The sequence below is a fragment of the Achroia grisella genome, unplaced genomic scaffold, assembly GCF_030625045.1.
Source record: "Achroia grisella isolate CSIRO2021 unplaced genomic scaffold, CSIRO_AGI_Agris_v1 utg3071, whole genome shotgun sequence".
Classification (NCBI taxonomy): Eukaryota; Metazoa; Arthropoda; class Insecta; order Lepidoptera; family Pyralidae; genus Achroia; species Achroia grisella.
In genome coordinates, this window is record NW_026712790.1 from 914270 (window position 1) to 939669 (window position 25400).

At 36.3% G+C, this 25400-nt stretch overlaps 1 protein-coding gene across 1 annotated transcript; it reads right to left on the reverse strand.

The window, feature by feature from the left end:
- Nucleotides 1-827: 827 nt before the first annotated feature.
- LOC131843373 (arrestin homolog) lies at nt 828-24226 on the reverse strand. The gene is made up of 8 exons (XM_059192001.1): nt 24076-24226; nt 19625-19819; nt 18068-18296; nt 5206-5341; nt 2987-3144; nt 2188-2331; nt 1541-1670; nt 828-1039 (listed from the first exon to the last, which is right to left on the reverse strand). The coding sequence occupies exons 1-8, from the start codon at nt 24182-24184 to the stop codon at nt 941-943; spliced, it is 1200 nt and encodes a 399-aa protein (XP_059047984.1). The 5' UTR covers nt 24185-24226; the 3' UTR covers nt 828-940.
- Between the last annotated feature and the right edge of the window lie 1174 nt (nt 24227-25400).

Genomic DNA, 25400 nt, shown 5'->3' on the forward strand with positions numbered 1-25400 from the left:
TGTTCCAATATCCTCATTATCATCATAGGCATCTTTAATCTGTGCTAAGCGGATCACCGACTGTATATTTCGATTGAAGGCATCTCGAACAGAATCAGTCGATCGTGCAGGTAGTTTACCTTTTTCCCTTATTAAATTAATGACATATAAATTTCTATCTTTGATGTCCGATTTGAACCGGTGACCTTTTGCGAATAAGTCGAGGCAGTTAACAACTCGACGCCCACAATATTATTGTTATCGTATTTTATATATCTATATATTAGCTGTTCCCGCGACTTCGTCCGCGTGGAATTTAACTTTATTCTTCTAAAATAAAAGTAGCCTAAGTTACTCCTTATTACATCAGCTACCTGCCAAAAAAGGTCTCGTCAAAATCGGTCCAGCCATTTCAGACATTAGCCGAAACAAACAGACAGACAGACAAAAATTGTAAAAAAATTTATTTTGGTGTATGCACCATGATTCATCATCATATGCATGTAGTAAAAAACGGTTAGTTCAATATTACAAACAGACACTCTAATTTTATTTATATGTATAGTATATAGATAATGGTAAATTCAAACTTTCACAGGTGGGAAAGAAAATAACTGAAAATTCATAGTCATCATCATCATTTTAGCCAGGAAGACGTCTACTGCTGGACAAATGCCTTTTCCAAAGATCTTCACGACGATCGGTCCTGCGCTGCTCGCATCTGTGTGATTTTACAAACAGACACTCAAATTTTATTTATATGTATAGATATAGGATTCCTTACTATTAAAACAAGTTTTTCACGAACTTAGGAATATATTAAGAGTAATATTCTTAATATGGGTTGATTAATATTAATTGTATAATCTCAAATATAACAGGTTACACCTATATATTTCATGTAAACATATTGAAAATAATAATTTTAATAAAATCTACTAGTAGGTAGTCGGGACGGTAACTAGTAGACCTCGACGCTCTCTTGATGATGGACGGTGTCCTGTCGGAACATCTCGACGTCAGCCTGGCTGTCCGCGTGGATCATCTTTGCGCGACCCTCCTGTCACAAAAATAATCATCATAAGTCCTTCATGCCTGTTACATGTCGTAAATATAACGTCACGTTACACTTGAATATCAAATCTAAATATATATATAACTCAAAGGTGACTGACGTAGTGATCTATCAACGCACAGCCCAAACCACTGGACGGCTCGGGCTGAAGGTAGATGCTATGGTAGATATATACATATATATACGCCACTTCGTCCGCGTGGAATATAACTGTATTTTTCTAAAATAAAAGTACCCTAAGTTACTCCTTATTACATTAGCTACTTGCCAAAAAAAGTCCCGTCAAAATCGGTCCAACCATTTCAGAGATTAGTCGGAACAAACAGACAGACTGACAAAAATTGTAAAAAATGTTATTTTAGTGTATGTACCACCACGCCGCCACCTGTCTGGACATTTTAGTGAGCATGACTACTCATTCCACTTGACCACGTTATTGCTACTTAAAATTACTATATGGTAAATGAAGAGAATGTCACAGCTGACCTTGGGGTGCATGAGTATGAAGGGCAGCTCTGCGACCAGCTCCCCGCTGAGCGCGCCCAGGTACAGCTTCACTTTGGCGCTGTAGCTCACCACAATGCCGAACGCGTCGCGCTGCTCCGGATCCAGAAGTCTGCACATTATTGATTACACCACGCTTAGAGTTCATCAAAACTGAACATATGTAGCTTCCAGCAATGGTATTTCCGATACGATATTGAAACCTTAAAAAACAGCTTCTTGTTCCTTCTTAAAAAACCGGCAACACACTTGCAAGTCCTCTGGTGCTACGGGTATTCATGGACGGCAGTAATCACTTACCATCAGGGGAGCCGCCAGCTCGTGTGTCCCTACTATGCTCTTAAAAAATGTAGTTTTCAGATAAATACACATTGGTCTGAATATAATATTATATTCTCAGGACAATTCACACAGCGCCATCTAGACCCAAGTTAAGGGTACTAGATACTGATACAAATACATAGATTTTTTTTCTTTTAAATACGTACATATTATACATAGAAAACACCCAGAGCGATACAAACAATCATACTCATGAATACAAATGCTTGTGCCGTGCGAGGAATCCGCGACTCGAATCGGGACCTCGAAAGGAATCGAATCGAATAGTTAAAAAAAAGTGGAGTTACAGTGTGGTAGAGGCGAGGGTGGCGTCTGCGCGCTTGAGTTGTCCGTCGAGGGCGACGCCGCGCTTGTCTCTGTTGCTGCGCAGCGACGGCGTCAGCTGCAGAACCTTCTGCAGGTTGGAGCCCGGCTGCAGCGGGCACCCGTCCCTGGCACACACACACCAATCCATATACACAGAACCATTTGCGTTGGCTAAATGCAATTTCATATTTTTGACCACTATAGAAATAGAAATAATCTTTATATATATAGTCATATTTTGATTCTACCACTCATTCGGAATACAGATTCATCACAAGAAGAATGAGCAAGAAAATTGTGTGTTGCTCTTTTTAATAGTATATAGATATGATCAAGTAAAGTTACCAAAATTCACTTATTCAACTTACACAATCTATTCAACAGGGTTATTTAGGTGCTTCCTTGATTTAATCATATTTACCAATAAAATTTCCTCAGTAGGTTCAATACGCTTCATTGAATAGATCTTAAACGATTTATCGATGTTTAAATCTCTTCTAATCTTATAATAAATCTCAAATAAGACAGAAGGGGATTTTGAGTATTGTGACCACCTCGCAATTCCCCCTGGAATCCAATGTGGTAAATTGCTATTTGTCAAGCCACATTGACTTGATTTCCAGTTACTCCATGCTAACTGGCCTGACTTCATGCTCATCTATATCATGTTCCACTTCTAAAAAGTTACGTTAACGTAAACAATTAACGCAAGCAAGTGTATCATAGTATTATCATCCATAAAACAATATCGTCAGACTGTTTAAAACGCGTGCCTCTTACTGGGTCTCGACGCTGGCGACCACGTTCCGGTACTGTCCGTTCTGGAACAGCATCACGTCGACGCCCTGCTGGATGCTCGCCTTTATCTTCTTCACCACCTTATTGCTGTTGTTGCGAATGCTCATGTTCACCGCCACCGTCTCCCCGTGCATGTACAACTGCACTCATCAAAATCGGCTTTTAATTTAAAGGTGAAGTTAACTTAAATTTCTTTCTGTACCAACCAAGAAATTTTGCTTCGACTGTCATCCGGTTTATATAGTTGCATTCTTACAACGTCATATATATTATATGTATAAAAATCTTATTTAATATATCATAAAGGAGAAAACTTTGAGTATGGATGGATGTTTGTTACTCTTTCACGTTAAAACTACTGAACGGATTTTCATGAAACTTTACAGTAATATAGCTTATACATCAGAATAACACATAGGCTATAAATAATCAAACAGACGGAACTGTGGGCATAGCTAGTCTAGTATAAAATACGTTCATACAGAACCAAAACTATTTCAATAGCAAAGTGTGATTTGTACGATTTGCCGACATAAATATAATAGGCGCTTGTGAAATGTGTGATTTTTAATAATCAGCATAATTATAATCAAGTATTTTATAATAGAAATGACATAAAGTACAAATATATCGTTTAGAAATCTAACTTGTACTACATATATTTGTAAAAGTAAACATTTCTTAATAATTCAACCAATAACCCCTTATTTTCTGATACGATCTTCATTCGTTTGAAGTTTATGAACCTTTCTTTTCAGGTTTTATATATAATTATTATATACTTTTATATAATATTTTATTTATAATATATGTGTAATTATAATATAATATATATACCCTACAGTGAAACCTTCTATTAAAAACTTCCCCTGTAACAAATCGCAGCGGGAGCTTAAGAATTTATAAAACCAAATATATATACGTATAAAAAAAATAAACTGTGAAACAAATAAATGAAAAAAATATATATTTAAGGTGTCACTAATAAACTTTGATTGGACTGAAAAATTGGAGTTTAATTCTCGCATCTCATAATCAACCGAATGAATATCGGATTCATGCGAACACTCGGCTTTATCATTTCAGAGCATACCCACAGTATCATGTGTCATGATTTGCTATAGATACTGCCTTAGTAAAGGAATAAAATGTGGGTTGTTGCTACTATTGTAAGAAAGTTGATAGAGGGCGCCACTAAGTTATGCGTGGCGTGGAGATAGCAGCGCCATATTTTATAGACTACTTTTCTAGAATGAATATCTGTGCCTTTAGCTAGTCTATGGCACCCCATGTCACATTGGTGGTAGAGCAATAGCGACTACCGGCGACAGAATACATTTGAGAGGAAAAATTCTAAATTCAAATTCAAAAATCATTATTCATGTAGGACATTTTAGCCGCTTATGAATGTCAAGTTTTTACATCATATATTTTTTTTCCTACTGTCCAGTTCGATATATAGATCCAATTGAGAACTGGCAAGGTTACTTAATTACTTTTTTTAAAGCCATTTTATTTACAATGTATAGGTATTTATATAGGTGTCTAACATTAAATGAAAATCCCGTGCATGAACAACTATTGCCATGCACGCTCGTCATTCAAGTAATTGTTTAGTAAGTAATAGACTTTGCTCAGTAAATATGATTTAACAGATGTTTTGAGTTTATTTGAGGGTAATTCCACATATCCTTTGGTATCTTATTGTAAACTAGCTTTTGCTCGCGGCTTCGCTCGCGTTAATTTATCCCCTTAGGGGTGGAATTTATCAAAATCCTTTCTTAGAGGATGCCTATGTCATAGGAACTTTATGCATGCAAACTCTCAGCCCGATCGGTTTAAAATTGACAAAGTTTCATCCCCTATTTTATCCCCTTGGGGGTAGAATTAATCAAAATCCTTTCTTAGCGGATGCCTACGTCATAACATCTACCTGCATGCCAAATTTCAGCCCGATCCGTCCAGTGGTTTGGGCTGTGCGTTGATAGATCACTATGTCAGTCACCTTTGAGTTATATATATTTAGATTTTTATACCTATTCCTTAGGACACTTAGGTCTTGATGATGATGATGATGATGATGAGTAGTGAACAACTATCTAGTACCACTTAGAGTTAATATAATACATGTCGTATTCGCTGAATTTCTAACTGTTACGCTTATACCTTTTTTTTATATTGACTTGATATATTATATGTACCTGTTTGTCAAGAGTGAGCTCGAGCTCTAGTTGTCCAGGAGACAGCACGAAGTCCTTGCGCACCACCGTGCACGGCTGGGCGCCCTTCTTGTCCGGCGCGAACTGGACCTTGCGTATACCCAGGGCTACTGTACTCCTGTGCAACAAATTAACAATAATAATAATAATAATAATCTTAGGACAATTCACACAGCGCCATCTAGACCCAAGTTAAGCTAGCTAAAACTTGTGTTATGGGTACTAGATAACTGATACAAATACATAGATATTTTTTTTTTTTTTAATACATACATATTATACATATATAGAAAACACCCAGACCGATACAAACAATTTTTAAAATCACTAGTATCCTGACGACTTAGGCGTAATGCCGATTAGTCAGGGAGAGAAACACCTCAATGCCTACAATATTCACAATTATCTATCTCTTATTTGTTTTTATAATAATATCAACACTTTCGCTCCAAAACTCCCGCTGCCTCCGTTCAATCGTCCGTCATCCACTTGTCAATGTCACATAGATTACTTTGGCTCTGGCCTCTGACGTTCCGTTTCAGGTTACATGATTATTGACTTTACCATTTTTAATTAATGGTGCGTCACACGATAGTTAACAGTCGGCCATCCTGCAATAGTGTCTGGCCCAGACACATAGGTAACTGATGAGCGTAGTCATGCTTATCAAAGGATATAGTGTCTACAGGATCATATAACAAATACTTAACTAAATAAACTAAAGATACACATTACTTTCATAACATTGACTATCTTAGTATACTGTCAAAGGTTTACAATCTAAAATCAATACTAACAGAGCTAAGTTTCGGCATGCATTCAGAATGCACAAAATATAACATAACATATATTAATTTACATAATCCAAATCACCCAAAAACATGAACAACCTTTTAGAGTAACAAACAATTATTTGGCGGTGATTGACTTCTATGAGTCAGACTGTAACATATCACCATCACAATGTAAGTTTCCGATCCGATGAACATTGCATTTTTTTTATACCTCCAAAATAGAACTTGACATTTCTCATCATGAATATTTTAACGGATAAATTTAACATATCACATTACAAAAGGTAAAACTTAATTACCTACATATATAGAGAAAAAAATATAAAGAGAAAGTATTATTCTCGTGACATAAAATTAGAACAAAATCGCTGCCTGCCTTCACCTCACCAATAGAAAATAACAGGTCAATATTATTCAAGTGGTTCTAATACCCTCAATACTACTACTACTATTTTACTTCGACGATACTCTTGATTTACCAGAGAATTATTTTAATATAACATAATTCATTGAATTTCAGTTATGATTTACGTAACAATACCATCAGCTCACTGGTCAAGTAATCTATTGCACCCTTTGAACCCTGTACATTTAGGGAACTATAAATGATTGTAGATACTGATCTCAATTTTCTTTACAACACCAGTTTAACATAAACCAAAACCCACTGTTCCAGATTAATGTGAAATAGAAATAATCTTTATTCAAACAAACTTAATATAAGCACTTTTGAGTAGTCAAGATTTTTGAATCTATCGCTTATTCGGAACGCAGATTCATCACAAGAAGAATAAGCTAGACACTTGTGTGTTGCTCTTTTAAATAAATATTGTTTTACTTATATTTATTTAACAACAAGGATTAGGCGTGCGGCAATCAACATAAAAACCGCTACGCACTTAATCTCCGTTCAATCAGACAACATTGACAGCGCTATGAATTTCAAGTTAGATATTTTCTAAAAAAAATCACTGATTTATAAATGATGACATTTATAAATTTTTCAATTTTATAATAAGCTATTTTTTTTTTTTTTACAAAGAAAATATTTTATGACACATTTGATTTCTTTTTCTGGCAAATTGAGTACAGACTCTGGGAGTTTGTTGTAAAACCTTGCGCAATTTCCATAAAACGAATTACTAACTTTCGTCAAACGAACGTGAGTTTAGTAAGCCTACTATTCACTTTATATTTTATCGATGGTATTCGTAGCCACTTCGGCCATCCAACGTTATCGAAGGGCCTCATTCGATATTATCATAACAGTTAACATTGGGTAATATAATAAAATTAAAATCATATAAAATTTAGTTTGAGATACTTTACATACTTAAAATATGAAAGTTGCCACTGACAACTACACATTACATTTCAACATCATGAATTCAGTCTTTGTTATATTTTTCCGCCTTAAGTTGTATCATTTAATTTTTCACACCAGGTACTAGTCAGCATCTCTGCAAACACGGCTGCCTAGCTAATTAGTGAAATACCTGTTAAAACAAAACATTAAAAAAATGTCACCGCTTGCCCACTATGACTACGGTCTCAACAGATCTGGATTTTATTAGACTCAGCCACCGCTTGCCCGCACAAGGAGCTACGGCCTCAAACTGGTCAAATTCTCATTAGACTCAGCCACCGCTTGCCCACACAAGGAGCTACGGCCTCAAACTGGTCAGATTCTCATTAGACTCAGCCACTGCTTGCCGCCACAAGGAACTACGGCCTCCAACTGAAACACATCAAATATTTAACAACTGGTCATTTTCTCAATGAGGCATTCACCGCTTGCGCACGCAAGGAGTTACGGCCTCCAACTAGTCATATTCTTTATGGTACTATGCTATTTTTACTTCAGCCTCAAGTGCTCTACATTGCAACTCAACTATGGGTTATATGCACTCCCATCAAAATTTACTATTACTTTTTATTCTATTACATATCTTTAAGAACTGGATTTCCTGGTTCAATTTTACTATTTCTCCAACGCTTTAAAGGACTTTATAACATTTAATCATAAGTTAATTCAATTTAATTATGTACCAAATTCGAATTATATATCTGGTTGATATATATCTAGTATCTACCAATTTCTGAACGAACATGCAATATATTACTACCACATACCCTACTCCTATTATTATCTACCAAATCTTGAGTAGCATCAACAAAAAGCGAGTCGTTCGTTGTACGTCGCATTGAGCACACGCGGATCCCCATTTTCTCCGTGAACTAACGTATACGGAACCATCAGCCGCGATCTCAGAGCAATCATCTCATCAGTATATCATCAAATCTAAATCACCATCATTTACCTTAAAATCCATAAATCGTATTCATAGTCATATGATTATTATATTAATCTCATAATTTCATCAAAGTATTGCAAATCATTTTTCATTGTCATATCAACCGCCCGTTCTATTAGCCATTTTGCTCATAATTCAGCTTGTCATCGATTGTAACTCATCATTGTATCACTAGCATTCCTTAATCTTTCAGATCTATTCGTTACGTTATGTACAACTCTTCACCGCTTATATTTACCGACTATTTTCCATAGAGGTGTATCAAATTTTACCTTGTGATCGTCCTTACTACAATCTTGCAGTGTAACTATCTTGTACACCTCGAGCGCTTTATTCATAATATTTCTAAAGTGTCTGTATACGGTGTCTGGGTTCTATAAATTAGCACCTCTTCTAATTTCCCATTAATTACAACAGACACATAAAATCAATTCTGAAAGGATTAATTTCAATTTAAACTATTTAGTTAGTACAATAGTCAATCCGATTTCTCCAAAGGGCGTTCAGCCACACATACAAGTGCATATAGGTGCTCAGACTAATCTATGGAATCAAATGCCCAGCATTTGATTGCGTTGATCATTACTTATAAAAATTTTAACTTCCGTCGTCGTCAAAGACAACGCTTTAAATTTAATTCAATCTTATTTATCTGATCAATATCAACCAAATATTTGAAAACAACATCACCGTTATTATTATAAACTTCCAATATCTCTACACCTGTAATTTTGTACAATTCAACATTAAAACACCCTCACTTATTTAATACATCCGTTCTCGTATGCTATGCAAGTGACAACATCAATTCTTATATGTTGATGAGTTTACTATTAAAAGCCTTAGTTAACACTCTTATTTTACTTCAACTCAACAGTTATGTCAAAAGTGACAATGGTCTAAATACAACACATCCAATCTCATATTCCAGTCAATTGAGTCAACATGTATACCAACAATTCTTACATGCTCGTTAATTTAGCATTATACGCTTCGATTATACTCTTTTTTTTTTCAACCAATTAAAATCTTAATAGATACAATATCTCAAGATTTAACAAAGGTTAACTAGAAATTAATAAAATTGGCAAAACCATCTACAACAGTAATTTTTAACTGTAAACTGTAATCTATTGTTAACAATATTTAACTTTCTTATATCTTAACTTTCATTTATATCCTCTAGTAACTTTTCTTATATATTCCTGGGATTAAATTGACAGATATAGCCTTACTTCCACAACTTATATTATCTCTCATTTTATTTGCATTGGATATAAAGGTCTCTTAAAACAGTTATAGGTTCAATAGGATCCTTTCAACTTAAATCTAGTATACCCATGTACACTTTTCAAAACTTTAATGCTCATACATTTAACAACAATCAATTGTCCTTTTATTTTTGTTTTTGTTTTAACTACCTGTGCTTCTTAAATTTGTATTCACTATAATACCATTATAATTAAAGAACAATGGCTCAGCTCGCAAACCTTTTCTCAACAAATAATTCTCTATAACATGTAAAACTTACAATTTAGACCATGCAGTATTTATTTTTCATTCTACATATATGCTATTCATAAAGTAGTTTATTATCCATCAGTAAACCATATAAAAATCTCATAAATTACGCCAGTATCCATATTCATAAACCAGCTCGTCCATACTGACTATCCATGTCTCTCTCTATGGAAGTTTGCATCCAGTCTTCTCCTGCTGTTTCCTTTTTTTTTCTTATGTCATCTGCTTATCTTTTTTTCTGCTGTCCTACGTTTCTTTTGTCTGTCGTCTCTGCCATTTTCTTATATATATATATATATATATGGCTTATAAATTTTTCATTTCATTATATGGCGTCCTACAATCCAATCAATCACAATACTATTTAAATGTTAAATAGGCATTACTATATGTATTTATACCTGTACATATGATACAATTTTCTTTTGAATCATTACTATTTATATATTTTTTTCTTCTATAAATTATACTGATACTGTGCTTGTGAATCACTGTTCATCCCAACGGATACCAACATCTCACTTTCAATCTAAGTTACATTTGCAGTGATTAACTTGTGTTCACAAGATATTGAGGATATTTCCTATTCTTTTTTTTTTTTATATATTCCTGTCATAGCTATACCGAAATCACCATGCACTGTCCTCTACAGTACAGTAGATTCACAGAAGATAATTGGAAGCTTGCCACAGTATAGAAGTGCTATCTTCATAAAACCGACTAACTTCAGTCTCATCCTCTTTGGTAACAAAGTTATATTAAATAAAACAAACCACATGCTTATAAAGGCATAGCATAAAACACCAACAATCAGGAATTCTCATAAATATATAACGGTTGTATAGAATGGGAACGAATTTCTATGCATGGACAATTATGCAGCCTATTAATAACCACATTACCAAGGTCATCAGCAAAGTTTTCTAGAATATCCATATCTCTTTTCTTTCCTAACAATCTTGTCTGTCTGTGTCTCATAATTTTCCTCTATAATAATTTTAAAGCTTATGTACTTTGAATATCTTAACATTGCCTCCCACAGAGACTATTTAATAATAACTAATTAATATACAGAAACTTCATTAGTCAAATCATAAAATATTTTATAATCCTGTAGTCTACAAATACATAGAAGGTAAGTTACATAAACCATTTAAAAATAGTATCCAATTTTTCCTTTCTCCTCTATTTCACCATATCACAGTTTACATGTATTCACTTAATTCTCTCCCATCTGTCCATACCTATATACAACAAAAGAGTGCTATGCACTCATTTATTTCCATTTTCCTGCCATAATATCTGAATTATAAAGTTTATTATCCAAATTTCACAATTCTAGACCACACTGTTTGACACAATCCATGTGCTAACTTCAAGATGAGTTCATTATTAACTCATGAATGCTTTAAATTAGTTATTATCTTCTGATATACATTTATTTATATTAATATTCAATAATATATTCTACTTGTTTTTTTTTTATTATCTGTACTTCACAAATATATAATACAATTTGAATTTAAACAATGATTTCCTCCTTGGTTCACATTTCAATTCCAATACAGATTTAACAATGAATCTGTCCACTTTATAGTTTCTTAGTACTATCATTCTACAAATGACACTAAATAATAAAACTCAATGGATAACTTAAGCTCAGATCCTTGCAGCAAATCTTCAGTTCATTAGCTTATGCACTACACAAGATTGGACAATATAGCAATACATTGCAATATATTACAATAGTCTATTTTCATTATTGTGATAACAATTGTCGTATGTTGTACATATTCATATTATAAAATCATGACATTTTGTGCAATTTACTGTATGGAGAGTTATAACTCATCAAAAGGCAAATACTCTCACTGTTGCGACTCAATATATATATCCAAACATTCTGTATGTACACAAATATTAACTTATTTCCAAAAACTTTTATTCATATTCATAACACTAATAGTAAATTTAAAGACAAGCTTGTTGCTCAAGTATTGTTTAGAAAATTCAACAGGTTTCTTGTACAATCAATAATACAATCAAGAGCCAATAACATTCATTTCTGGAGTTACCAAAAGCTTTTCTTTAGGTTAAAAGACAACTTCATAAATTATAAAACTGAACCATGTAAGAATAGTCTTACCTGTAATCTATCACTTTCTAACATGTCACATATTAATGTGGTGCTTATAAATTCCAACACTCACTTACTAAACATTGTCTCAAATGACAAATGTACATAGCTACAGGTACCTGCACAGGACCTTTATTGATCAACAATGGCTGCTAAGGGCCATTCTAATGAATTTCAAGAGAAGCATCAAAGAAGTGAACCAATTGCTCAAACATATAATACATTCAATCTGAGCATACATATAATATATTATTCCAGCATAATATGACACCTTTGAGGAATCGGATATCATTTCTAGGTGCTTTTTCAACACATTAATAATCAATATCATATGATTATGATAACCTTGAGGATCCTAATAGATCTCAATTGGATTTTATACTAAATAATGATTAAATAAGGAACTATTAATAATAATAGTTTACAGTTATTCGGTTTTTTAACATTGGAGTTTACTACCAATTGTTAGCCATTGCTATATATATAAAATTCAAAACACAGCAAGAAATAAATATAATAATTGTACTATCAGAGTTAAGTACTATTTTCACTGAGAGCTTCACAGCTAATCAAGAGATAGCATCTAAAATGTCTTTAATATCTAATATTATAAAATATAACACGTTATGTTGCTGGTATCAGTTTATGTCAACAATATACTGTGTCTATCTATATTAATATGCTTTATTAATTCATTAATAAACACATATCAAAGTATCAACCAATATAATATATATACATATGACAGTGTCTCAATTTGGGAATATAACCACCATCAAGACATATACCTGGACTATGCCTGTGATTGTCATTTATCTGAAATGGGATCATCAAACATATATGTGTACCTATGTAAAGAAATAATAACAATTCTTCAATTCAATTCACGTAGAACAAACACACAAAACTGAACAGTAAGTTAGACTAATTTACTGTGAATTAGCAACAAACTCAGCAATACCATTACACTGTTTATATGTATAACATGGTATGTGTTCTCATGTTCAACCTGTATGTCAACATAGTTAATGTAACTGTTTCTAATCTGTTGATATCCTATCATACTCTATCATAGGCATTAATAACATAACAATAGTTACTCTGTATTTTAAACTAATTAGATAGCCATGTTGTTCTATACTTAATGTATTCATAATACTTCTTTCTTAGGTATATTGTATACCTGAATATCGTGCTACATGTCATGTCATTACTCTCGCAAGTTATCGTACATACTAAATCTATTTAATATGTAGAAAGCAATTCATCCAAAAGTTCAATAAAACAAGTGAGAAACTGCGTTTAATGGTATGCGTGTTATTAACGTAAATTCACTTACCACAACTTCTAGTCAGAATTACCTTACAGTCGAATTTGTAGGCGGGATTGGTACCGCTTCTGAACTTTTAAAATCACTAGTATCCTGACGACTTAGGCGTAATGCCGATTAGTCAGGGAGAGAAACACCTCAATGCCTACAATATTCACAATTATCTATCTCTTATTTGTTTTTATAATAATATCAACACTTTCGCTCCAAAACTCCCGCTGCCTCCGTTCAATCGTCCGTCATCCACTTGTCAATGTCACATAGATTACTTTGGCTCTGGCCTCTGACGTTCCGTTTCAGGTTACATGATTATTGACTTTACCATTTTTAATTAATGGTGCGTCACACGATAGTTAACACAATCATACTCATGAATACAAATGTTTGTGCCGTGCGAGGAATCGAACCCGCGACCATCGGTCGTAAAGCGGTGTACTAGACCGCTGGACAATGGACAATATCCACACTTAATTTGGGACTAGATGACGCTAAGTGCCATGGCCGTGGTCATTTGTTTAACGACATATCAGACAGTATCTTCTGACCCCAAACTAACTGGCACATATCAATAGAAAGACGTTAATAGATTTTTTTGTAAAATACAGAACACTTATAGCAGGACTGATAAAAAAATACGCATACAAGTGTAATCACGTGATCATTAATTGTGGTCAATGACTGTTTGTGGTCGATTAAAATTTCTATAATTGAATTGCTCAAAGCCAGAAACAATATGTTTAGATATATTACAATGCTATTTAGATATATAAGCAAATTATACAACGATAGGACCGTGCCTGTAATAAGTCTCTAACAGCGTCATAAGATACACGATAGGACCGTGCCTGTAATAAGTCTCTAACAGCGTCATAAGATACACGATAGGACCGTGCCTGTAATAAGTCTCTAACAGCGTCATAAGATACACGATAGGACCGTGCCTGTAATAAGTCTCTAACAGCGTCATAAGATACACGATAGGACCGTGCCTGTAATAAGTCTCTAACAGCGTCATAAGATACACGATAGGACCGTGCCTGTAATAAGTCTCTAACAGCGTCATAAGATACACGATAGGACCGTGCCTGTAATAAGCCTCTAACAGTGTCATAAGATACACGATAGGACCGTGCCTGTAATAAGTCTCTAACAGCGTCATAAGATACACGATAGGACCGTGCCTGTAATAAGTCTCTAACAGCGTCATAAGATACACGATAGGACCGTGCCTGTAATAAGTCTCTAACAGCGTCATAAGATACACGATAGGACCGTGCCTGTAATAAGTCTCTAACAGCGTCATAAGATACACGATAGGACCGTGCCTGTAATAAGTCTCTAACAGCGTCATAAGATACACGATAGGACCGTGCCTGTAATAAGCCTCTAACAGCGTCATAAGATACAGGATAGACCGTGCCTGTAATAAATCTCTAACAGCGTCACAAGATACACGATAGGACCGTGCCTGTAATAAGTCTCTACCAGCGTTATAAGATACACGCTAGGACCGTGCCTGTAATAAGTCTCTAACAGCGTCATAAGATACACGATAGGAGCGTGCCTGTAATAAGTCTCTAACAGCGTCATAAGATACACGATAGGACCGTGCCTGTAATAAGTCTCTAACAGCGTCATAAGATACACGATAGGACCGTGCCTGTAATAAGTCTCTAACAGCGTCATAAGATACACGATAGGACCGTGCCTGTAATAAGTCTCTAACAGCGTCATAAGATACACGATAGGACCGTGCCTGTAATAAGTCTCTAACAGCGTCATAAGATACACGATAGGACCGTGCCTGTAATAAGTCTCTAACAGCGTCATAAGATACACGCTAGGACCGTGCCTGTAATAAGCCTCTAACAGCGTCATAAGATACACGATAGGACCGTGCCTGTAATAAGTCTCTAACAGCGTCATAAGATACACGATAGGACCGTGCCTGTAATAAGACTCTAACAGCGTCATAAGATACACGATAGGACCGTGCCTGTAATAAGTCTCTAACAGCGTCATAAGATACACGATAGGACCGTGCCTGTAATAAGTCTCTAACAGCGTCATAAGATACACGATAGGACCGTGCCTGTAATAAGTCTCTAACAGCGTCATAAGATACACGATCGGACCGTGCCTGTAATAAGCCTCTAACAGTGTCATAAGATACACGATAGGACCGTGCCTGTAATAAGTCTCTAACAGCGTCATAAGATACACGCTAGGACCGTGCCTGTAATAAGTCTCTACCAGCGTTATAAGATACACGCTAGGACCGTGCCTGTAATAAGTCTCTAACAGCGTCATAAGATACACGCTAGGACCGTGCCTGTAATAAGTCTCTACCAGCGTTATAAGATACACGCTAGGACCGTGCCTGTAATAAGTCTCTAACAGCGTCATAAGATACACGCTAGGACCGTGCCTGTAATAAGTCTCAGCGTCATAAGATACCAGCGTTATAAGATACACGCTAGGACCGTGCCTGTAATCAGTCTCTAACAGCGTCATAAGATACACGATAGGACCGTGCCTGTAATAAGTCTCTAACAGCGTCATAAGATACACGCTAGGACCGTGCCTGTAATAAGTCTCTAACAGCGTCATAAGATACACGATAGGACCGTGCCTGTAATAAGTCTCTAACAGCGTCATAAGATACACGCTAGGACCGTGCCTGTAATAAGTCTCTAACAGCGTCATAAGATACACGCTAGGACCGTGCCTGTAATAAGTCTCTACCAGCGTTATAAGATACACGCTAGGACCGTGCCTGTAATAAGTCTCTAACAGCGTCATAAGATACACGATAGGACCGTGCCTGTAATAAGTCTCTAACAGCGTCATAAGATACACGATAGGACCGTGCCTGTAATAAGCCTCTAACAGCGTCATAAGATACACGATAGGACCGTGCCTATAATAAGTCTCTAACAGCGTCACAAGATACACGATAGGACCGTGCCTGTAATAAGTCTCTACCAGCGTTATAAGATACACGCTAGGACCGTGCCTGTAATAAGTCTCTAACAGCGTCATAAGATACACGATAGGAGCGTGCCTGTAATAAGTCTCTAACAGCGTCATAAGATACACGATAGGACCGTGCCTGTAATAAGCCTCTAACAGTGTCATAAGATACACGATAGGACCGTGCCTGTAATAAGTCTCTAACAGCGTCATAAGATACACGCTAGGACCGTGCCTGTAATAAGTCTCTAACAGCGTCATAAGATACACGCTAGGACCGTGCCTGTAATAAGCCTCTAACAGCGTCATAAGATACACGATAGGACCGTGCCTGTAATAAGTCTCTAACAGCGTCACAAGATACACGATAGGACCGTGCCTGTAATAAGTCTCTAACAGCGTCATAAGATACACAATAGGACCGTGCCTGTAATAAGCCTCTAACAGCGTCATAAGATACACGATAGGAGCGTGCCTGTAATAAGTCTCTAACAGCGTCATAAGATACACGATAGGACCGTGCCTGTAATAAGTCTCTAACAGCGTCACAAGATACACGATAGGACCGTGCCTGTAATAAGTCTCTAACAGCGTCATAAGATACACGCTAGGACCGTGCCTGTAATAAGTCTCTACCAGCGTGATAAGATACACGCTAGGACCGTGCCTGTAATAAGTCTCTAACAGCGTCATAAGATACACGATAGGACCGTGCCTGTAATAAGTCTCTAACAGCGTCATAAGATACACGATAGGACCGTGCCTGTAATAAGTCTCTAACAGCGTCATAAGATACACGATAGGACCGTGCCTGTAATAAGACTCTAACAGCGAGTCATAAGATACACGCGTCATAAGATACACGATAGGACCGTGCCTGTAATAAGTCTCTAACAGCGTCATAAGATACACGATAGGACCGTGCCTGTAATAAGTCTCTACCAGCGTTATAAGATACACGCTAGGACCGTGCCTGTAATAAGTCTCTAACAGCGTCATAAGATACACGATAGGACCGTGCCTGTAATAAGTCTCTAACAGCGTCATAAGATACACAATAGGACCGTGCCTGTAATAAGCCTCTAACAGTGTCATAAGATACACGATAGGACCGTGCCTGTAATAAGTCTCTAACAGCGTCATAAGATACACGATAGGACCGTGCCTGTAATAAGCCTCTAACAGCGTCATAAGATACAGGATAGACCGTGCCTGTAATAAATCTCTAACAGCGTCACAAGATACACGATAGGACCGTGCCTGTAATAAGTCTCATAAGATACACGATAGGACCGTGCCTGTAATAAGTCTCTAACAGCGTCACAAGATACACGATAGGACCGTGCCTGTAATAAGTCTCTAACAGCGTCATAAGATACACGCTAGGACCGTGCCTGTAATAAGTCTCTAACAGCGTCACAAGATACACGATAGGACCGTGCCTGTAATAAGTCTACCAGCGTTATAAGATACACGCTAGGACCGTGCCTGTAATAAGTCTCTAACAGCGTCATAAGATACACGCTAGGACCGTGCCTGTAATAAGTCTCTACCAGCGTCGTCATACGATACACGATAGGAGCGTGCCTGTAATAAGTCTCTAACAGCGTCATAAGATACACGCTAGGACCGTGCCTGTAATAAGTCTCTACCAGCGTTATAAGATACACGCTAGGACCGTGCCTGTAATAAGTCTCTAACAGCGTCATAAGATACACAATAGGACCGTGCCTGTAATAAGCCTCTAACAGCGTCATAAGATACAATATTTCACCTGCGATGTGAGCGGTCTATTTCGCTGTCCCCCACGAACAGCTTGACGTAGTAGTGGACCCCGCAGGGCTCGCCCTCGTCCTCGAGGCCGGGCTGCAGCGTGACGGAGCCGGGCGCGCCCGCCGGCACGCTCAGCCGGAACGGGTACGCCATAGAACCCAACTTCTTTATCAGCCGCTCCTGAACACAAGTCACATGACAGCAGGGAACGAAAGCTAAGTGCCAATTATCTTGCTTATTTATTTACTTTGAATAGGTTCAATTGTTGTTACAAATTAATTTACAGTTCCATATATGCGAAGTTCATAATTATTTCAATTGTTAAATATCCAAAATTAAGTAATAATATATATGTCCAAAATTAAGATCAGAGAAAAGGAAAGTACCAAACATTGGCGTCGGTGATCTAGCGGTTTAGCACATAGTCTAACTTCCGATGATCGCAGGTACGATTCCATGTACTTTACAATTTTTTTTATGTGTGGGATTGTTTGTATCTGTCGTTGTTTTCTATGTATATTAGGGGCCATTCATTAATCACGTGAGGCTTGAAAGGGAGGGGTTTCACGAAATATCACAAGGGGTGAGGGGGGTCTAGTAAGACATCACATGTATTTATTCTATGCCAATCAAAAACAATCTGCAACCTTTCAGTCTAGGCATTTTTATCGTGGTCCTTAATTTCAGAATTATACTTATATCTGTATTTACGGATAATATTTTAAAAATTTTGAGATTCTTTGTAGGTACTAAAAATACACGTGATGTTTAGTGGGGAAGGGATAGTTTTGAACTCACCACGTGTTACCAAGGGGGAGGGGGGTAAAAAATGCTTAAAAAAATATCACGTGATTAACATAAAATTATAAAATTCAAATTTGGAACGTCAGGCATGGAACATCGATATATTTTGTTTAACTTTATATACATTTCTTCACTTGTTCTCGAACTTTACATGTGTCCTTTGTTATATTGTTTGTGCTTCTTCTTTACTGTACGTTGCAAATAAAGTATATTCTATCTATCTATCTAACTTTCCGTGGCGTCACTATAAAATTAAGTGTAGAATACATTCAAACCATTTTTTTTTTCAATAATACAACAATTTAAACATTGCAACATTCGTCCAGTTGTTTTTTCCTGTCGTACCTGGCACTGTGTGAATTGTCCAGGTTATTATTATTATAATTAAGTAATATTTTTACTTTTCGGAGACATTACCTTGTCTTCAGGATCAACCATCGAACATCGATTGGCAACCTTGATGTCAGTTTACTATATATAAGTATCTAAAGAGCCGCAGGCAGCACTACAGCAGGTCATTAACACTAAATACACTCCTAGTTGTATCAAATATTTGAATCAGACTCCTTTAATTCTAGATTGAAACCTATTTCGGGAACTTTCACTCGCGATAACTAATATTATTAAATTTACTTATATTATATTTATTTTCACAAATTTATTTTTATTAAAAAAAAGGTATCTTTTATGCGAACGAAGCTAAGGGTAACAGATAGTTTAAGATAGAAGGTAAGATAGCCGCAAGAGCTTCTACAGACCTGTGTCCGTGAGGGCTCATAAGATCTCTTCTCAGGCGGAGGGTATATCTGCTCGGAGGCGAGGAACAGCTCCTTGTAGAAATTAAGGCCCATGACCTCGTCTTCTTCGCGGCCATATCGGAAAGTGCAGACCACCTGACCGAAGACCTTCCGGCCACGCACATACTCCTCGTCCAGCAACACCACGCCATCTTGGATGAGAGGAATAGATATATTACTATATACTAACATTATAAATGAGAAAGTTCGTCTGTATGGACGGATAGATGGATGTTTGTTACTCTTTCAGACAAAAACTACTAAATAGATTTTATTGCGACCAACGTATGTAAACTGAAGCCGTCAATAACAATATAATAATTTTATATTTATATTTAATCTATTAATACATATATAAAAAGGTGATATAATCCCGATAATATGTATATCTATACATATAAATGAAATTGGAGTGTCTGTTTGTAAAATTGAAATAACCGCTTTTTACTACATGCATATGAATATAAATATGGTACATACACAAAAATAACAATTTTTACAATTTTTGTCTTCCTGTCTTCCTGTCTGTTTGTTCCGGTTAATCTCGGTAATGGCTGGACCAATTTTAACGGGTGGCAGGTAGATGCAATAAGGAGTAATTTAGGCTACTTTTATTTTAGAAAAATAAAGTTATATTCCACGCGGACGAAGTCGCAAAATAAATATAGAGGTACACTTTTTTAAATCAGATAAGTTAAACAATGACGGTGCATTCACAATCCCGCAGTCAAAACTTAGATTTTCATTTTACAATTTTAACTCCTTACGTAAAACCAATATTGAAGTTGGGAATGGATTTTCTGTTTGGAGCGCAAACAAATCTTCCCGTAACAAACAACTATTAAAAACGGATCTATTCTAGTTTCAAGACGCAGCAGCCTAATGGCAAGAAGTTGGCTCATCGTTCTTGTAGACGGCAGACGGCAGACGGCAGCCGCTGATGGATGGCGCCGACTGTTACCTGCACTGCACGCCTCACGCCTCACTCCTTCATTGTTTCCTACTACGACTCTACTTACTTTAACGCTATTAATTTTAGTCACAATTCCTATATTACATACATTCAGTAAAGACTGTAAGTTTCTTATGCCATTGTGCCTACACTTGTAATATTTCTGTCAACAACACGAGACCCTTCCATTAGTTTACGTCTTCACGAACATAGATTTAAGTTAAGTGTAAAACAGTCCGCATTACGACTCTGCGTTGAGTACTGGCATCTCTAATAAATATTGTAGCACATTACCAATACCAATAAATAATACAATTATTACACCTGTATACTCACTGTTTACATACTACAATAAATAGAATAGAATAGAAAATCATTTATTCAAATAAACTTACATTGAAGCACTTTTGAATAGTCATCACATTTCTTTTAATCTACCGCTCATTCGGAAAGCTGTCTCATCACAAGAAAATCGAACAACAAACTTGTGTGTTGCTCTCTTAAATAATTTTATTGTTACTTTACAATTTAAGTTTTAGTGTGTGAATACAAACTACCGATTAGCACTAATTCAATTAAATAATCAAATAAAAAAATATTTAATACACAACAACTGGTTAAATAATTAATAAGAGGAAATCAGTCATAGTGATTAGAGCAGCACCCGTTCACGAGTATGACGGATAATAATATATTATGTAGCGATACCTCATCACATCACAACATATATAACAGTGGTGAGGATAAACCACCGCGCTACACCATTGTAACAAAGAATACATCGACATTTTGAGACATAAAGAATTTCCTCGATGACACACATTTTACTTGTTAATATTACAGACAGGTAATGGACGTTAAAAGCAAGAGGACGTTGAAAGTTTTAAATAATGTTTAAAACAGGACATTGTAGACTACTGTCGGTCACTCAATTCTCCCAAATTTGAAATTAAAACACCCTGTATTATTGTAAACATGTATAACATTTATTTGAAAAGAATACGAGCTGAGTTTGAAATAAAATAAAATGATATATATTCAGTAGATGTTAAAAAAAACTAAAGCATACATTAAACAAAAAAAAAAACTCAATCATTGCAACAATTACAAAAAAAAAAAAGTATATTCACCATTTAAGTACATTTGTTATAAATTACAAATTACGTGTGCGAGGGTGCGTGCATGCTTAAGTTCTTTTCATCTCGAAATCATTCCGAACTGACGGTAGCTTTGACATATCATAAAATTTTGTAATAGATCTCCATGAATAAAGATATTTTGAATTTGAACTATATACCGGGAATAACCTGACCGAGTCAAAACGTGAAATTTAGGGCGTTCGTGGGCAGGACCCCACCGACATGCTGCCCACCTTCATGAAGGAAGACTGCTAGCAGAAGGGTGTGGTGTATCGGCGCAACATTGGCAGATTGCCGTTGTCAGTGCTGTGACTACAGAGAAGTTATATTTATATTGTTATCTTTATATGTAAAAAACGTGTCACGTTATTTGTCCGCGATGAACTCCTAAACTACTGAACCGATTGCAAATTTGATTTGCACATTGTGTGCAATTTGATCCAACTTGAAAGATAGGATAGCTTACATCTCAATTTATAGTCGCAATATTATTTTATTCAAGAACCTTAGACAGAGCAACGCGTGGCCGGGTCTGATAGTTACATATATATGTATGTTAGTCCATTAGTCTAAGATATTTACAACATAGGATATCTAAACATACATATATATAACACAAAGGTGACTGACCGACGTAGTGATCTATCAATGCCACTGGACGGATCGGGCTGAAATTTGGCATGCAGGTAGATGTTATGACGTAGGCATCCGCTAAGAAAGGATTTTGATTAATTCTACCCCCAAGGGGATAAAATAGGGGATGAAACTTTGTATGAAACTTTGTCAATTTTAAACCGATCGGACTGGGATTTTGCACGCATAAAGCTACTATGACGTAGGTATACCCTAAGAAAGGATTTTGATACTTTCTCCCCCTAAGGGGATAAATTAACGCGAGCGAAGCCGCGGGCAAAAGCCAGTTATTCATAAATATGTGCTGGCAATACGGAAATATGTTGATTATTGTTAATTTAGCAATTCACGTACTACGATTGTCACGTCGTTTCACGTCGTTTCACGTCGTGTCACGTCAGAGTCTACACGGCCGTGTCACAATCACTTTAGTATATGTCAATGATTTAGTGGCATCATTGGTATTTATTATTTATTGTCAGTTGAAATCGTAACTGTATCAAAACAACTCGCCTAATTGTAACGTAACAGAATGTTATGTTGTTGATATCCAATAAGCAAATGGTTATTGTATATTAATAAGAATAGAATAGAATAGAAAACCATTTAATTTAAGTACTTTTGAATAGTCATAGTTAACATTCTTTTAATCTACCGCTCATTCGGTAAGCTGTCTCATCACAAGAACGAGGAGAAACTTGAGTGTTACTCTTTTAAGAGGTAATAATAACATGTTAGGCCTTAAACTAAAATAAGGATTTAATTAACTTTGCAATTAATTTACTTCTCGTGAATGTTGCTATATGGAAATTAAAGATTTTTGAAGCAAAACTTCTATATAGACGGAAAAATCCTAACAGGAGTTTAGGAGTTTCCGGTGACGAAAAAGCGTGGCGGTAGACGAGATATCGCGTTATCTGTTGATGTATCACTTCTATGTATACCAGAATACATTCCTTTTTTTTACACTCTACATATGTATATAATAAATAATAATAATCTCAGGACAATTCACACAGCGCCATCTAGACCCGAGTTAAGCTAGCTAAAGCTTGTGTTACGGGTACTAGACAACTGATACAAATACATAGATATTTTTTTTGTAAATACATACATATTATACATAGAAAACACCCAGACCGATACAAACAATCATAATCATGAATCAAATATAATATTTGTTGTGCGAGGAATCAAACACTTTTTTTTCGGACTACTCTAATGCTGTTGGCCGCAGCTGGCCTTTACAGCTTCACCGGACGTTAGGGGGCGAGTGCAGATGGCACTCCAAACCAAAGGAAGGACTTATGGAGCGGCTGAAGGCCAACTCCCGCCTGACGGATACGACTTTAGTCTGAGGACACCTTTCGAACCTCGGCTCAAGCCGTCGTAACATCGGTCCCCGTTTGAATTGAACGGGGGATCGATCGGAGGGGAATCGAACCCGCGACCATCGGATCGGCGGTGTGCTAAATCGCTAGACCACTGTAGTGTACGCATATACTACAGTAAATGATTATTATAATTGGCGATCTCTTCCTATCATCTCAACACAATTATGCTAGAGATCTAACTGCAAAAATATACCAAAAACAATAACTACTTCTTCAAAACTTATACAGATAAAGTCAAATCACATAGAAATTATCACTTTCATGTAAACACTGAATCCTCACAAACAGACCTATGGGTTCCACATAGGAGATGTGATCGACGAAATCACGTTTTCCCATGTACAGCGTAATTTTCCCATTGGGCGCGCACTTTTTGAACACCTTAAAATTGTACACCATGATTACAAATCAAAATATATAGAGTCAGAATTGTAGAATACACCAGTGGCGTATACTGAGCACAGTGCTCCCGTGAACGTACGTATAACGTATATATATTCAGGATTATTTGCTCGTGGGGCTTCTGAGCCACGTTAATCTCATTTGCTTCATTAGTTGTTCGCGTAAGTGCCTACTGTAGGGTTTGTCTGAAGGCAAACAACGGCCACGATTTCTGTAATCATGTTTTTGTGGCTCTGAAGGTCAAGTTATTCAACCTACCTTCAGTTTGCGTCACTAGAATTTGCGTACAACAAAAAAAGAAGTAGGTTTGCTGTAGTGACACGGGCTATTGCCTAATACTGTTCTAATGACACGATGAGACAGGTGGATGTTCCGTATAATAGAAATTTGTTGGAATCGATGCTACTCTACATAATAAATAATAAATACCATATAGTAATTTTAAGTAGCTATGACGTGGTCGAGTGGAATGAGCTGTCATGCTCACTAAAATGTCCAGACATATTACGACGTGGTGGGCCGGGTCATTGGGCTCCCTAAAATATGGTGGAGCGCAGTGATGCCTGGTTCATGAACGAGTGCTGCTTGTAGGTACTGGTCACTATCACTACGACTGATTTAATCTTATTATATTTGACCCTAATAAATTAGTGCTGGTTGGTGGTTGATATTCACACGTTTCGACTTGTAAATGTAAACTTACAATGATATTTCAAATAGCAACACGCAAGTTTCTTGCTCGATCTTCTTGTGATGAGACAGATGTTCGAATGAGTGGTAGATTAAAAAAATATTATGACTATTCAAAAGTGCTTAAATTAAGTTTATTTGAATAAATGATTTTCTATTCTATTCTATTCATAGAGAGAGATAGCATGTCTGAAATCTAGTCTGAGAGTTAATTGAAGCCCTAGACATCCGCAATCCTAATCACGACCTATTACTCCAGTAGTTACCTATAAAAACAAGGTACCTTCGTATTTTTCGTCTGTCAACACTCAGCGTTCTGTTGATAAAGATTGTCGATGAAAATAACAGTGTTTCACGGCTTACCCGCGGCCCGGCGCAATATAAACACAACCATACCATCGGTTTACTGTAAATTGAAAAACTCGTCATGAATTGGCGCGGGAGGGCGCGGGTGAGGTCTCGTAAAAAGCCGCATATTCAATAAGCGTCCGATTCCGAATAAATAAAGTCATCTCGTCGCGTC

Excerpts from the sequence above, each read along its gene's own strand:
- LOC131843373 (XM_059192001.1), bottom strand. The coding sequence starts at position 24,184 with ATGGTGTACAATTTTAAGGTGTTCAAAAAGTGCGCGCCCAATGGGAAA. Across the intron at positions 18,297-19,624 it reads GCCCTCACGGACACAGGTCT|ATAATTGGCACTTAGCTTTC; the intron begins GTAGAAGCTCTT and ends TAAATAAGCAAG. Across the intron at positions 1,671-2,187 it reads ACCCTCGCCTCTACCACACT|ACTTCTGGATCCGGAGCAGC; the intron begins GTAACTCCACTT and ends AATAATGTGCAG.